At 66.6% G+C, this 11,837-nt stretch overlaps 1 protein-coding gene across 1 annotated transcript; it reads right to left on the reverse strand.

The window, feature by feature from the left end:
- Positions 1-10,525: 10,525 nt before the first annotated feature.
- On the reverse strand, positions 10,526-11,518 carry NEUROD4 (neuronal differentiation 4). The gene has a single exon (XM_063420992.1). It carries the CDS (start codon positions 11,516-11,518, stop codon positions 10,526-10,528), a length of 993 nt encoding a protein of 330 aa, XP_063277062.1.
- Between the last annotated feature and the right edge of the window lie 319 nt (positions 11,519-11,837).

Consider the following 11,837-nt stretch of genomic DNA (forward strand, 5'->3'; position numbering starts at 1 on the left):
GACCCCGCCGCGTGTCCCGGGCCGGGGCTCGGCAGAGGAGCGGCGGGAAGGGAAGGATTTGGCACGGAAAGGAGGATCCTGAGAGGAATAAACACTGTCCTGGCTGGAGGAGTGTCGGGCTCTGTGTGCTCCCCCTTTATCCAGCCCCCCACCCCATTTCTCCCTCCATTTGCCCCTCCCTGAGCCCCCCGAGGCTTTGTCGCCCCCCCGGACACCGCCGGTCCCGGGGGCTCCGTCCCCTGGAGGCCCCCCCAGGAATTCGGCTTTGCCCTGGGTGCCTCCCCCGCCCCAGCCCAGCTGAGCCCTCCCCGAGGGCCGCGGTCCCCCAGAGACCCCCAACACCCCCCCATCCCCCGGGCTGGGGCTGCTCAGGGCTCCAGGTGCTCCAGCGCCTCCCTCGGGGGGACAAAGCAGAGCCCGGGGAGCAGCGGCACCCCCGGGACCCCCGGGGGACAAGACCCCCGCCCGCCCCGAGGCACCCACAGCACCCCCAGCTCAGCCCTTCCTGGATTTGGGGGGGTCCCACGGGGGAGTGAGAGCCCCCACCCCCCTCCTCCAGCACCCCCGGGCTGGGGGGGCCGGGGGGTCCCAGGGCGGGGGGGTCCCAGGGCAGGGGGGCCGGGGGGTCCCAGGGCGGCGGGGCCGGGGGATCCCAGGGCGGGGGGACAGGGGGGTCCCAGGCTGGCGGGGCCGGGGGGTCCCAGGGCAGGACGTCGGGGGGGTCCCAGGGCGGGGGGGTCCCAGGGCAGAGGGCAGGGGGGTCCCAGGGCGGGGGGGTCCCAGGGCAGGAGGTCGGGGGGGTCCCAGGGCGGGGGGGTCCCAGGGCAGAGGGCAGGGGGGTCCCAGGGCGGGGGGGTCCCAGGGCAGGAGGTCGGGGGGGGTCCCAGGGTGGGGGGGCAGGGGGGTCCCAGGGCAGGAGGTCGGGGGGGTCCCAGGGCGGGGGGGTCCCAGGCAGAGGGCAGGGGGGTCCCAGGGCGAGGGGGTCCCAGGGCAGGAGGTCGGGGGGGTCCCAGGGCGGGGGGGCAGGGGGGTCCCAGGGCAGAGGGGCAGGGGGGTCCCAGGGCAGAGGGGTAGGGGGGTCCCAGGGCAGAGGGCAAGGGGGTCCCAGGGCAGAGGGGCAGGGGGGTCCCAGGGTGGTGGGGCCGGGGGGTCCCAGGGCGGCGGGGCCGGGGGGTCCCAGGGCGGCAGGGCCGGGGGTCCCAGGGCAGCGGGGCCGGGAGCCGGAGCTCCCTGACAGATGGCCCGGCTGCGGCAGCTCCCGGGCAGGGCCGCGAGTCCCCGCGCCATCTGCCAGGGGTCACCGGTGACCCCCAAACCCCTCCACGGGGGAGGGCGGCGGGCTGGGGGGGATGCCAGAGCTTGATTTACAGAAATGCGCTTGGAAATCGGGGAGATGGGGGTTTGGGGGGACCCTGCTGGGTGCGGGGGGTGTCCCCGAGCTGTCCCCCCGCAGCCGAGGGGGTCGCGGGGGGCGATTTTGGAGCAGTTTGAGGGATCCTGCGTGGCCCGGGCCGGCCGGGGAGGGCGCAGAGCTGCGGGATGAGGACGCTCCAGGCGCCCCCAGCCCGCCCGGGGGTGGTCCGGGTGGTCCCTGCCACCCCTGGCAGCTCCTGGGTGCCAAACCTCGCCCTGGTGGGTGCCAAGCGCTGCCCCCAGGGTCACACAGAGAGGAAGAGGAGCTGGGAAATCGCTTTTGCAATGGGGAGAAGAGAGGCGAAACCTGGCGGGGGAGGGTCCCGGGGGGCTGCCGGGGCGCTGGGGAGGGGGCTTGGAGGAGCTCAGGGGGTACCGAGGAGCTGTCCTGGCTTTGTCTGCACCCAGCGGGGACCCCCAGCCCTGGGTTCAGCCACGCTGGGCATTTTTCGGGGTCCCCGCTGGGCTGGTGCCCCCCCGGCTAGGGTGGAACAGCAGAACTCACCGTGGGTGGGTCCGAAACCCCCCCAAAACTCCCCTAAACCCCCCAAAACACTCCCCAAACACCCCAAAAATCCCCAAACCCCCCCAAAACACCTCAAACTCCCCAAAACACCCCAAAACACCCCAAAACACCCCTGCCCGCAGCTGGCAGAGCCACCCCGACCTCCTCCCTCCATCCCCAGCACCCCCGAGAGCCCCCCAGGGTCGGCACATCCCCCCCGCCCCGGGGTCCCGCTCCCGGCCGAGGGGGCAGCGCGGGGGGACCCCCGGGCTCTCCCCCCGGGGCGGGGGAACGAGACAAAAACGAGCGGCGGAGAAAGGGCAGGGCAGGAGAGGAGGGGCAGGTGGCAGCAAGCTGCCTCCAGCCATCTGCTGCCAGCTCGGGGGGCCCCCGGGAGCCCCCCCAGCCCCGCGCCGGGCGGGGGCAGCGCTGCCCCTCGAGGGGGGCGCGGCCGCGTCCCCACCTGAGGCAGCGCTGGGGAGGGGGGAGCGGGCGCGCCCTGCCGGGGGCTCCGGGGCTGCCCAGGGGTCCCTGGCACAGCTGAGCTCGCCGGGACCCTCGGGGGGCTTTGCGGGGAATCCCCTGGGCTCCCCCCGAAGCTCACACCGGATTTTTTTCCCCCATTTTCCCAGTGGTTTCTTGGTTTTCCCTGGGTTTTCTTGCTTTTCCCCCATTTCCCCCCATGTTTTCTTGGGTTTTCTCCCGTTTTCCCCGTGGTTTCTTGGTTTCACCTGGGTTTATCTTAGTTTCCCCCCATTTTACACGTGTTTTCTTGGGTTTTCCCTGTGTTTTCTTGGTTTTCTCCCCATTTTCCTCCTGTTTCCCACTCCCGTTTTCCCCATGTTTTCTTGGTTTTTCCCCGTGTTTTCTTGGTTTCCCCCATTTCCCCCACATTTTCTTGGTTTCCCTCCGTTTCCCCCATATTTTCTTACTTTTTCCCCCGTTTTCCCTGCGTTTTCTTGTTTTCCCCTATTACCCTCGTGTTTTCTTGGCTTTCTCTCATTTTTGCTCTGTTTTTCCCCCCGTTTTTTCCCGGTTTTCCCCATTTTCCCTGTCTTTTCTTGGATTTTCCCTATTTTCCCCGTGTTTTCTTGGCTTTCTCTCATTTTCCTCGTTTTTTTCCCCGTTTTTTCCCATTTTTCCCATTTTCCCAGTGTTTCCCCCCGTTCTCTCCACCTTTTCTTGCTTCCCCGAGCCCCCCGATATTTTCAGGAGGGGTCCGGGGGGCGGGAAACGCTCTGCGCCCCCCCCGCCCCTTCCCCAGCCCCTCTGGGGGTCCCGCCTGGGAAAAGCCCCCGGTGAGGATGAGGAGGAGGAGGATGAGGAAGGAGGATGAGGAAGGAGGGGATTTACGGCCCTGGAGCTGCTCATGCTCGGTGGAAGGGATGGGTCCAGCTGATCCCAAAAATAAAAAATCACCCCGGGGTGTTTGGGACCCCCCGAGGGGCCTCAGGACCCTCCAGCCCAGCCCTGAGCGCCAAATTTAGGGAGAGAAGACCCCAAAACACCCGAGCCTGATGTGCTGGGGGGGGTCCCTGAGCTGGGAGGGACCCCCTGGAGGATCCCCACCCACCCAGGGGTGCAGCGGGGAGAGCTCAGACCCACCAGGTTCTTGGGATGCAAATCCTCCTTTAACAGGGATTTATGCGGGGATGGAAGGGGTGGGGGAGAGTGGAGACCCCCGGGACCCCCGGAGCATCGCTGGGACCCCCGGAGCATCGCTGGGACCCCCTGAGCCCCCCGGAGCACCGCTGGGACCCCCGGGGCATCGCTGCCCGCCCCCGGGACCCCCGGAGCATCGCTGCCTCCCCCCAGGACCCCCAGAGCATCGCTGGGACCCCCGGGACCCCCAAAGCATCGCTGGGACCCCCGGAGCCCCCCGGAGCATCTCTGGGACCCCCGGAGCATCGCTGCCCCCCCCGGGACCCCCAGAGCATCGCTGGGACCCCCCGGAGCCCCCCGGAGCATCGCTGCCCCCCCCGGGACCCCCGGATCATCGCTGCCCCCCCGGGACCCCCGGGACATCGCCGGCAGCTGGGCCGGGGGTCCCCGCCCGAGCGGGGTTAACGAGGCGGCGGCCGCGGCCGTTGGTCCCAGATGGACCCGGGCGAGGGGAGGGGGCGGCTCGGGGGTCCCGCCCGCCTTTTGGGGCGGGGGGAGGCGGGAGGCAGAGCCCCTCCCCCCCGAGGGGCAGGGGGAGGGCGCGGACCCCCCGCTCTGGAGCTGCTCCTGCCTCTCTCCCTTCCTGTTCCTGGGATGGGAAAAAAATCCCAAAATCGGAGCCTGGGGGGCTTCCAGCACCCCAAACCTTGTCCTTGGGGGTCCCAACACCCCAAATTTCATCATCGAGAGGCTCCAGCACCCCAAACTTTGTCCCTGTGGGCTCCAGAACCCCAAATTTCATCATCGAGGGGATCCAGCACCCCAAATTTCCTCCCCCGGGGGCCTCCAGGGGGTGTCGAGGTGCTCCGGGGGACACAGAGTGGACACCGGGGGGACACCGAGGGGCTCCCGGGGACACCGAGGGGACACCGAGGGGCGCCGGGGACACCGAGGGGCTCCGGGGGACACCGAGGGCCTCCCGGCCCCGCTGACCCCCAGCTGGGGGAACCCAAGCCGGGTCGCGTCCGTTGCCCCCCCCCTCGCCCCCGGCCCCGCCGCTCGTGCCCGGGAGCCCTCGGGGGGTCCCCCCCGGTGTCGCGGCCCGCGGGGACGCGCTCGGAGGAGCCCAACTGTTCCCCGGGCGGGCGCGGCCCCCGCTAATCCAATCCATCAGGGGGGTAATGAGCTATGAAAGTGTGGATTCAATTAAGGGGGATTGCGGCGGGAGGCAGCGCCCGGCGGCAGACGGCGGAAAGGAGCCCCGGTCCCCTCTGAAAGGCTCCATCTGTGCCGCCGGGGCTCCTTTGTGCTCCCTGAAAGCGCCGCCGAGCCACAAAAGCCGCCGCGTCCCCGCCGGGAGAGGCTCCGGTGATTCCTCCCTGAGGGGGGGGAAACTGAGGCACGGGATGGGGGGGGGAACGGCGGGGCCGGGTCTCGGTGCTGGTTTGGCTTCGGGGGTTGGGTTGGATTTTTTTTCTTTTTTTCTTTTTTTTTTTCTTTTCTTTTTTTCTTATTTTCTTCTTTTTCCTTTTTCCCCCCTTCCTGCTCCCCCAATTCCCCCCAGGGCTCTGCTCTGCCCCCGTTCCTGGTACCCCAAATCAGCCCTGGTACCCAAAATCAGCCCTCTGACCCCAGGACTGTGCTGTGCCCCCTTTCCTGCTTCCCCAGTTCCCCCCAGTTCTCCCCAGGGCTCTGCTGTGGCCCCATTCCGGGACCCCAAATCCCTCCTGGTACCCCAAATCAGCCCTGGTACCCCAAATCACTCCTGTGACCCCAGGACGGTGCTGTGCCCCCTTTCCCACTACCCCAAATCCTCCCAGGGCTCTGCTCTGCCCCCGTTCCTGGTACCCCAAATCACTCCTGTGACCCCAAATTTGTGCTGTGCCCCCTTTCCTGCTCCCCCATTTCCCCCAGGGCTCTGCTCTGCCCCTCTCAGACTCCTTTGGGGCTGGGAACCCCCCGAGGCCTCTCCCCCCGAGCCTGATTAACAACCTGGGAGGGGTTGGCCCGGGGACGAGTTTAACAGGGATTATTCCTGTACAAATTCTGATTAAAGCGTCCCCAAACCCTCCCGCGACGTCGTTAAGCCGAGCTCTAATCTCGCCCGAGCAGAGACTTCGTCAATAACTCCAAATCTCCGCGCTGTTGGTTTATCTGGCAGGGATTAAGCCGGGAGCTTCCTGAACTTGGATTAAAACAGGAAAAAAAAAGGAAAAATGACCAAAGGCCGGGGTTTTGTGAGGGTTTGTGTTGGCGGCTGCCGTCCCCCATGTCCCAGCCAGGGGAGGTGGAATTCCCGGGGTCTCCCAGTTCCCAGGGGTCTCCCGGAGCCCACGGGGTGGGGAGGACGACCCCGGTCCCATCCCTGCCCTGGTGGGTTTGGGGGCGGTTTGGGGTTCCCGGCCCTCGGGGGCGTCACAGGACGGAATTCCTGACGTGGATGGGGACAAGGGAGCAGGGGAGGGACAAAGGGAGGGATGGAAGGACGGATGGACAGATGGATGGAGGGATGGATGGATGGATGGAAAAATGGATTGAGGGGATGGAGGGATGGACGGATGGATGGATGGAGCATGGAAGGATGGAGGGAGGGAGGAATGGATGGAGTAGGAATGAAAGGATGGATGGATGGACAGACAGACGGATGGATGGATGGAGCAGGGGATGGATAAATGGACGGACGATGCTGCAGGAACAGGACACCCCACGCAGGAGCCCCCCACCTTCACACCCACACCCAGCACCAAACTCCTCGAGCTGACAGAGAGAAGAATCAGCTCCTGAGGGCCACCAAGGGGACAGTGACAGGGGGGTTGGCACCTGGGGGTCACAGCCTTGCACGACCCCGTTTAACCCCTGGTTCTCCAGGGTCACCAGCGGTGCCACCACCTCGACCCTTCCGGGACCACTGCGGCTCCTCTCCCCCCTCCAATCAGCAGGAAAAGTTCATTGCCAAAATCCCGCTGTCCCCCGGGGAAAAGACGATTAAGTGGAGACCCCAGAGCCCGAGATCCCGGCTTAGTGGGAAAATCCGCGCGGTTTCCCGAGCCGGGCACATTAGGAGCTCATGGCCGGCGGTGTTATCAGATTACAGGCAAATATCAGAATTACAGCTCTGAAAGCCGGGCTTTAGGGGGGCTTAGCAATTATCCAGCCCTGGGTGGCCCCACCCTGCCGGGAAAAGCAGGGCGACCCCGAGCCCAGACCCCCGGGGCTGGGGGCTGCTCCCACACGGGGGGAGGTGGGACAGGGAGTCCCCTCCGTGGGGCAGGGACCCCTCTGTGGGACACAGAGCCCCTCTGTGGGACACGGAATCCCCTCCGTGGGGCAGGGAGTCCCCTCTGTGGGACAAGGACCCCCTCTATGGGGCAGGGAATCCCCTCCGTGGGACATGGAGCCCCTCCGTGGAGCAGGGAGTCTCTCTATGGGGCAGGGGTCCCCTCTTTGAGAGCCGGGGCTGGACCCCCCAACGGCCCCCACAGGAATTCCCCAGGTGGGATTAGAGGGAAAACTCCTCTGGGAGCCCTTCCCAGCCCCCCGAGCCCGCCTGCCCCGTGTCCCCCCCACCTTTGGGACCCCTGGGAGGAGGTGGCGGGGTGTCGGGTGTCCAGGGACCCCCAGAGGAGACCCCTCCCCACTGCTGGGTGCAGCGAGTGCGCCCCTCCTCAGCCCCTCAGCACTGCCAGCCCCCCCCAAATGTCCTTTGGGGACACGGGGGACGCCCCCCGCACCCGCGGGTGCTCCGTGCCAGCCGGGGGCCAGCTGTGGCCTGGCCTGGCACGGCTCCCTCCCTGCTGGCACGGGCCGGGGCTGCTGGAAGGGCGCTGCACAAGCGCCCGGGGGGGCTGGCACCGAGCGGGGCTTGGCCCCCGGCCAGCCGGGACAGGGCCGGGGGGGCGGCGGGCACAGCTGGACCCCGGCCCCGGCGGGCTTGGCCGCTGTGCTCAGCCCGGGGCTCCCGGGCATGGCTGGGGAGGGGTCCCGCTGTCCCACCGGGGAGGGGGTGGGCTCTGCCGGGGGTGTCGCAGCCTCCTGTGGGCACACTGGGGTGGGGGACACTTTGTGTGGGGAAGGGTCCCCCCAAACCTCTCCGAGGCTGCGGCAGCTCCCGGAGAGCGGCAGGGTGAGACCCAGCCCAGGTAAATCCAGTTTAGGTAAATCCAGCCCAGGTGGGTCCAGCCCAGGTAAATCCATCCCCACCCTAACCCTAAACCCTCTGCTCCCCCCTTTTTTTGGGGACCCCCAAAGCCTCCCCTCTCCCCGCCAGCCCCTGCCTGACCCTTGTCCCCCCCGTGCTCCCCCCGATCCTCACTCGGAGCCCCCCCCAGGCCCCCCCGGCCCGGCTGCAGCTGCGGGGGCCCCCGGAGAGCCCCCCGCCCTCAGCCCGGGCCGGGCGCAGCTTGCGGGGCCGGGCGGCCGCGGCTCCCCCGGGCTCCGGAGCAGCCGGCGCGGGGCCGGGGGGGCCCGGGGGGCGGCGAGAGGGGTCCCCAGGCCGGGGACAGCGGGGGGACACGGCGAGAGGGGTCCCCAGGCCGGGGACAGCGCGGGGGACGCGGCGAGAGGGGTCCCCAGGCCGGGGACACGGGGGGGACGCGCCCCCACGGCCGCCAGATGCTGCCGAGGGGTCGGGGAGCAGCTGGGGAGGGATGGAGGGAGCCGGGGGGGCTGCAGGGGGAGGAGATGGGGTGAAGTCGGGACGGCAGCGTCCCCTCCGTGTCCCCTCCGTGTCCTCCGTGTCCCCTCTGTGGCCGTGTCCCCTCCGTGGCCGTGTCCCCGTGTCCCAGGGACACATCCCGGCTCCCCAAATTCCCCGGTGCTGTCCTCAACCCCAGTTCCTGATAACCCCAAATCAGCCCTGTGACCCCAGGACGGTGCTGGACCCCCTTTCCTGGTACCCCAATTCCCCCCAGGGGTCTGCTCTGATCCCGTTCCTGGTACCCCAAATCCCCCCAGCACCCCAGAGCCCCCTCCAAGGTCAGGGACCCCAGCACGGGGGGCTCGGGTCCTCTGGCAGCCCCCCACCCTCACCCCAGCCCCCTCAAAAATGAGACAACAGCCCCGGGGCGAAGCTGCTTCAAACAAGACCACGACTTTATTTGAGCTAAAAACCCCAAATCTGCTCTCTTTACAAAAGGATAAAACATTTTCAGTACAAAAGGGAAGAAGCCCCAGGACCCGGGGAATGGGCAGGGACCTCAAATCATCTCCAAATTCCCAACTTTATACAAAACCAGGGGGATTTGGCCAACCGGGCTCACGGGGCCAGTTAGCAAAAATAGTTGTCTGGATTTTCTTTGAAAAACAAACAAACAAAAATCGTTGCATAGCATTTAAAAGTTATTGCTTGTCTCAAAATGCGCGGAGGAGCTGCTGGCAGGATCCTCCTCCCGAATAAATCCATGGAATGGCCGCTAAACACGGAATTTGGCATTAAATATGGAAATACTGGGGTTGCCACCAGAAAAAAAATTAAAATAAAATAAAAATCAGGTGGTGAGGACGGGGAGGGAAATAAATTAAATAAATAATGGTTAATAAATAAACCCTGGAGCACCAGCACGGCAAAAAAACCACGACGTGTCCGAGAAGGGAATTCAGGAGGGCGGCAGGGGTGGAAAAAAAACGTTCGGCACATCCCAGGTTTCCGTGGGAAACGGGAGGAAACACATCAGGACCCCCTCGCAGACAGTAATTAATAAATTAGGCAGGGATGAGGACGGGCTCGGGGCAGGGGAGCCCCGGAAGGGAGAGGGGAGCTCCTGGTGCGGCCGGGATTTGGGAAGGGTCGGCGGGATCGGGATCCCCCCGAGGTTTCCAGGTCTGGGGGGGCTGAGGCTGGGGAGGGGGGGCAGCAGGAGGGGAGGGGGGATGGCCACAGGGCCGGGCTGGACAGCGGTGACCACAGGCGAGGGGCTGGGATGGCCATGGGCCACCATCCTAGGGTGGTGGGCCACTGTGCCTGGATGAGGGACAACCTGGAACCTGTCCCTTCATCCTGGACATTGTCCCTCTGTCCTGAACATTGTCCCTCTGTCCTGGACGTTGTCCCTTCATCCTGGACGTTGTCCCTCCATCCCTGGACACTGTCCCTCCATCCCTGGACATTGTCCCTCCATCCCTGGACACTGTCCCTCCATCCCTGGACACTGTCCCTCCATCCTGGACACTGTCCCTCCATCCCTGGACATTGTCCCTCTGTCCTGGACACTGTCCCTCCATCCCTGGGCACTGTCCCTCCATCCCTGGGCACTGTCCCTCCCTCCGGGACCTTGTCCCTCCATCCCTGAACGTTTTCCCTCCTTCCCTGGACTTTGTCCCTCCATCCCTGGACACTGTCCCTCCATCCCTGGACACTGTCCCTCCATCCCCGGACACTGTCCCTCCATCCTGGACACTGTCCCTCCTTCCCTGGACATTGTCCCTCCATCCCTGGACCTTGTCCCTCCATCCACGCTGGGAGAAGGGGATCCTCCCCGGGGTGGGAAGCTCTGTTGGGTGCTCAAACCTCCGGTGTTGGTTTCCCACGAGTGTCCAGCTCAGTCCCACCCAGGAATCCACCGGAGCGTGGGGAGGGGACACCGGTGACCCCGAGGGGCAGGGGGGGCTGACAGGGACGGGGCCGTGTCCCCACACAGGGAAGGGACACCGGTGACCCCAAGGGGCAGGGGGGGCTGACAGGGACGGGGCCGTGTCCCCACACCAGGAGGGGACGGGGACAGTCACAGGAGCCGCCTTGCCCACGGACAATCCACGGGCTGGTGGGGCTGGGGGTCAGGATGGACACCCCGGAGGTGGAACCACCTTGGGGGCATCTCTGGGGGACCCAGCAGTGACCACCCCGAGAGCAGAAAGTCCTGGGGACAGCTGGGACAGCACCACGGTGGCACCAGCCGCCCCCAGGGCCACAGAGACGCTCGGGGTCCCCAAGGATCCCTCACCCTCCTCCCTCCAGCCCTGTCCACCCCAGCACCGGCTCCACTCCCCACACCCCCCCCCCCGAACCCGTTACTCGTTGAAGATGGCCCCGAGCTGGGGCGCGGCCACGTGGGGCGGGAAGGCCTCGTAGGCGACGTCCAGCGGGATCTCGTAGCGCGCCACGGAGCTCTGGAAGTGCGAGCCGTGCCCGTGGGCTCCGGCCAGCCCCACCGAGGGGTAGTGGTAGGGGTAGGACTTGTCCAGCTCCGGAGACCCGTCCTGCTTCAGCGAGAAGTTCCCTCCGACGCTCAGCGGCGGCGTCAGCGGCCCCTCGTAGGGCGGCGTGGAGCAGTCCGAGGGGTGGTGGCTCCCGAAGGAAGCCTCCACCAGGCTCTTGAAGGCCGGCGGCGCCTTCAGGTGCAGCAGGTGGGACTCCATGGAGCCGTAGGGCGGGCTGGGCAGCCCCTGGTAGGCGAAGGAGTGGCCGGCCAGGGCTGATTCACAGGCCGGGGCTTTCTCCTCGTGCTTCTCCAGGAAGAGCGGCTGCGGGCCCAGCTGCAGGCACCCGGCCACCAGGTTGCTGGTGGGCTGCGACAGCCCCTTGCAGAGCATCTCCACGAAGCTCTTCCCCTCGGGCGTCTGCCCCGTCTCCAGCACCTCGGACAGGGCCCAGATGTAGTTCCTGGCCAGGCGCAGCGTCTCGATCTTGGAGAGCTTCTGGGTTTTGGAGTAGCAGGGCATGACCCTGCGCAGGTTGTCCAGGGCGTCGTTCAGGCCGTGCATCCGCGTGCGCTCCCGGGCGTTGGCCTTGACCCGCCGCGCCCGGAACCGCTCCAGCCTGGCCTTGGTCATCTTCTTCTTCTTGGGGCCTCTCCTCTTGGGCTTCTCGCCTTCCTCCTCCTCCTCTTCCTCCTCCTCCTCTGCGCTGTCGCGTTCCTCGGTCAGGGCCGGCGCCAGCGCGAAGGGGACGGTCCTGGTGTCACCATCCTTGGGGTCGGCCTTGGCCGCCGGCGTCGCGTCCATCCAGCCCTGGCCGCTGACCAGCTCGGCCATGTCCGAGGGCTTGGAGCAGGTCTGGGGCATCCCCGAGCTCTGCAAGGGAGGGGAGATGGGGACGGATTCTGGAGTGGGAATCCTCAGCTCGATGGGGAAAATCTCCCTCCGGACACTCCTGGCACTGCCAAATTCCCTTTTCCCACCTATTTCCCTCTCAGCTTCCAGTGGATTTTATCTGGGAGCCGCTGACGCCTCTCCCTGAGCTCCAGCAACTTTCCCAGAGCTCCCAACCATCCCATTCCGGGGTTATTCCCGCTCCTGAATCCCTTCTGTCACACCCTCCGCCCCGACTGTCACATCGGGGGTGACAAAATTGGGCTGGGAATTCCCACCCTGAGCCTTCCCT

The sequence above is a fragment of the Prinia subflava genome, chromosome 34, assembly GCF_021018805.1.
Source record: "Prinia subflava isolate CZ2003 ecotype Zambia chromosome 34, Cam_Psub_1.2, whole genome shotgun sequence".
In the NCBI taxonomy this organism is placed as follows: Eukaryota; Metazoa; Chordata; class Aves; order Passeriformes; family Cisticolidae; genus Prinia; species Prinia subflava.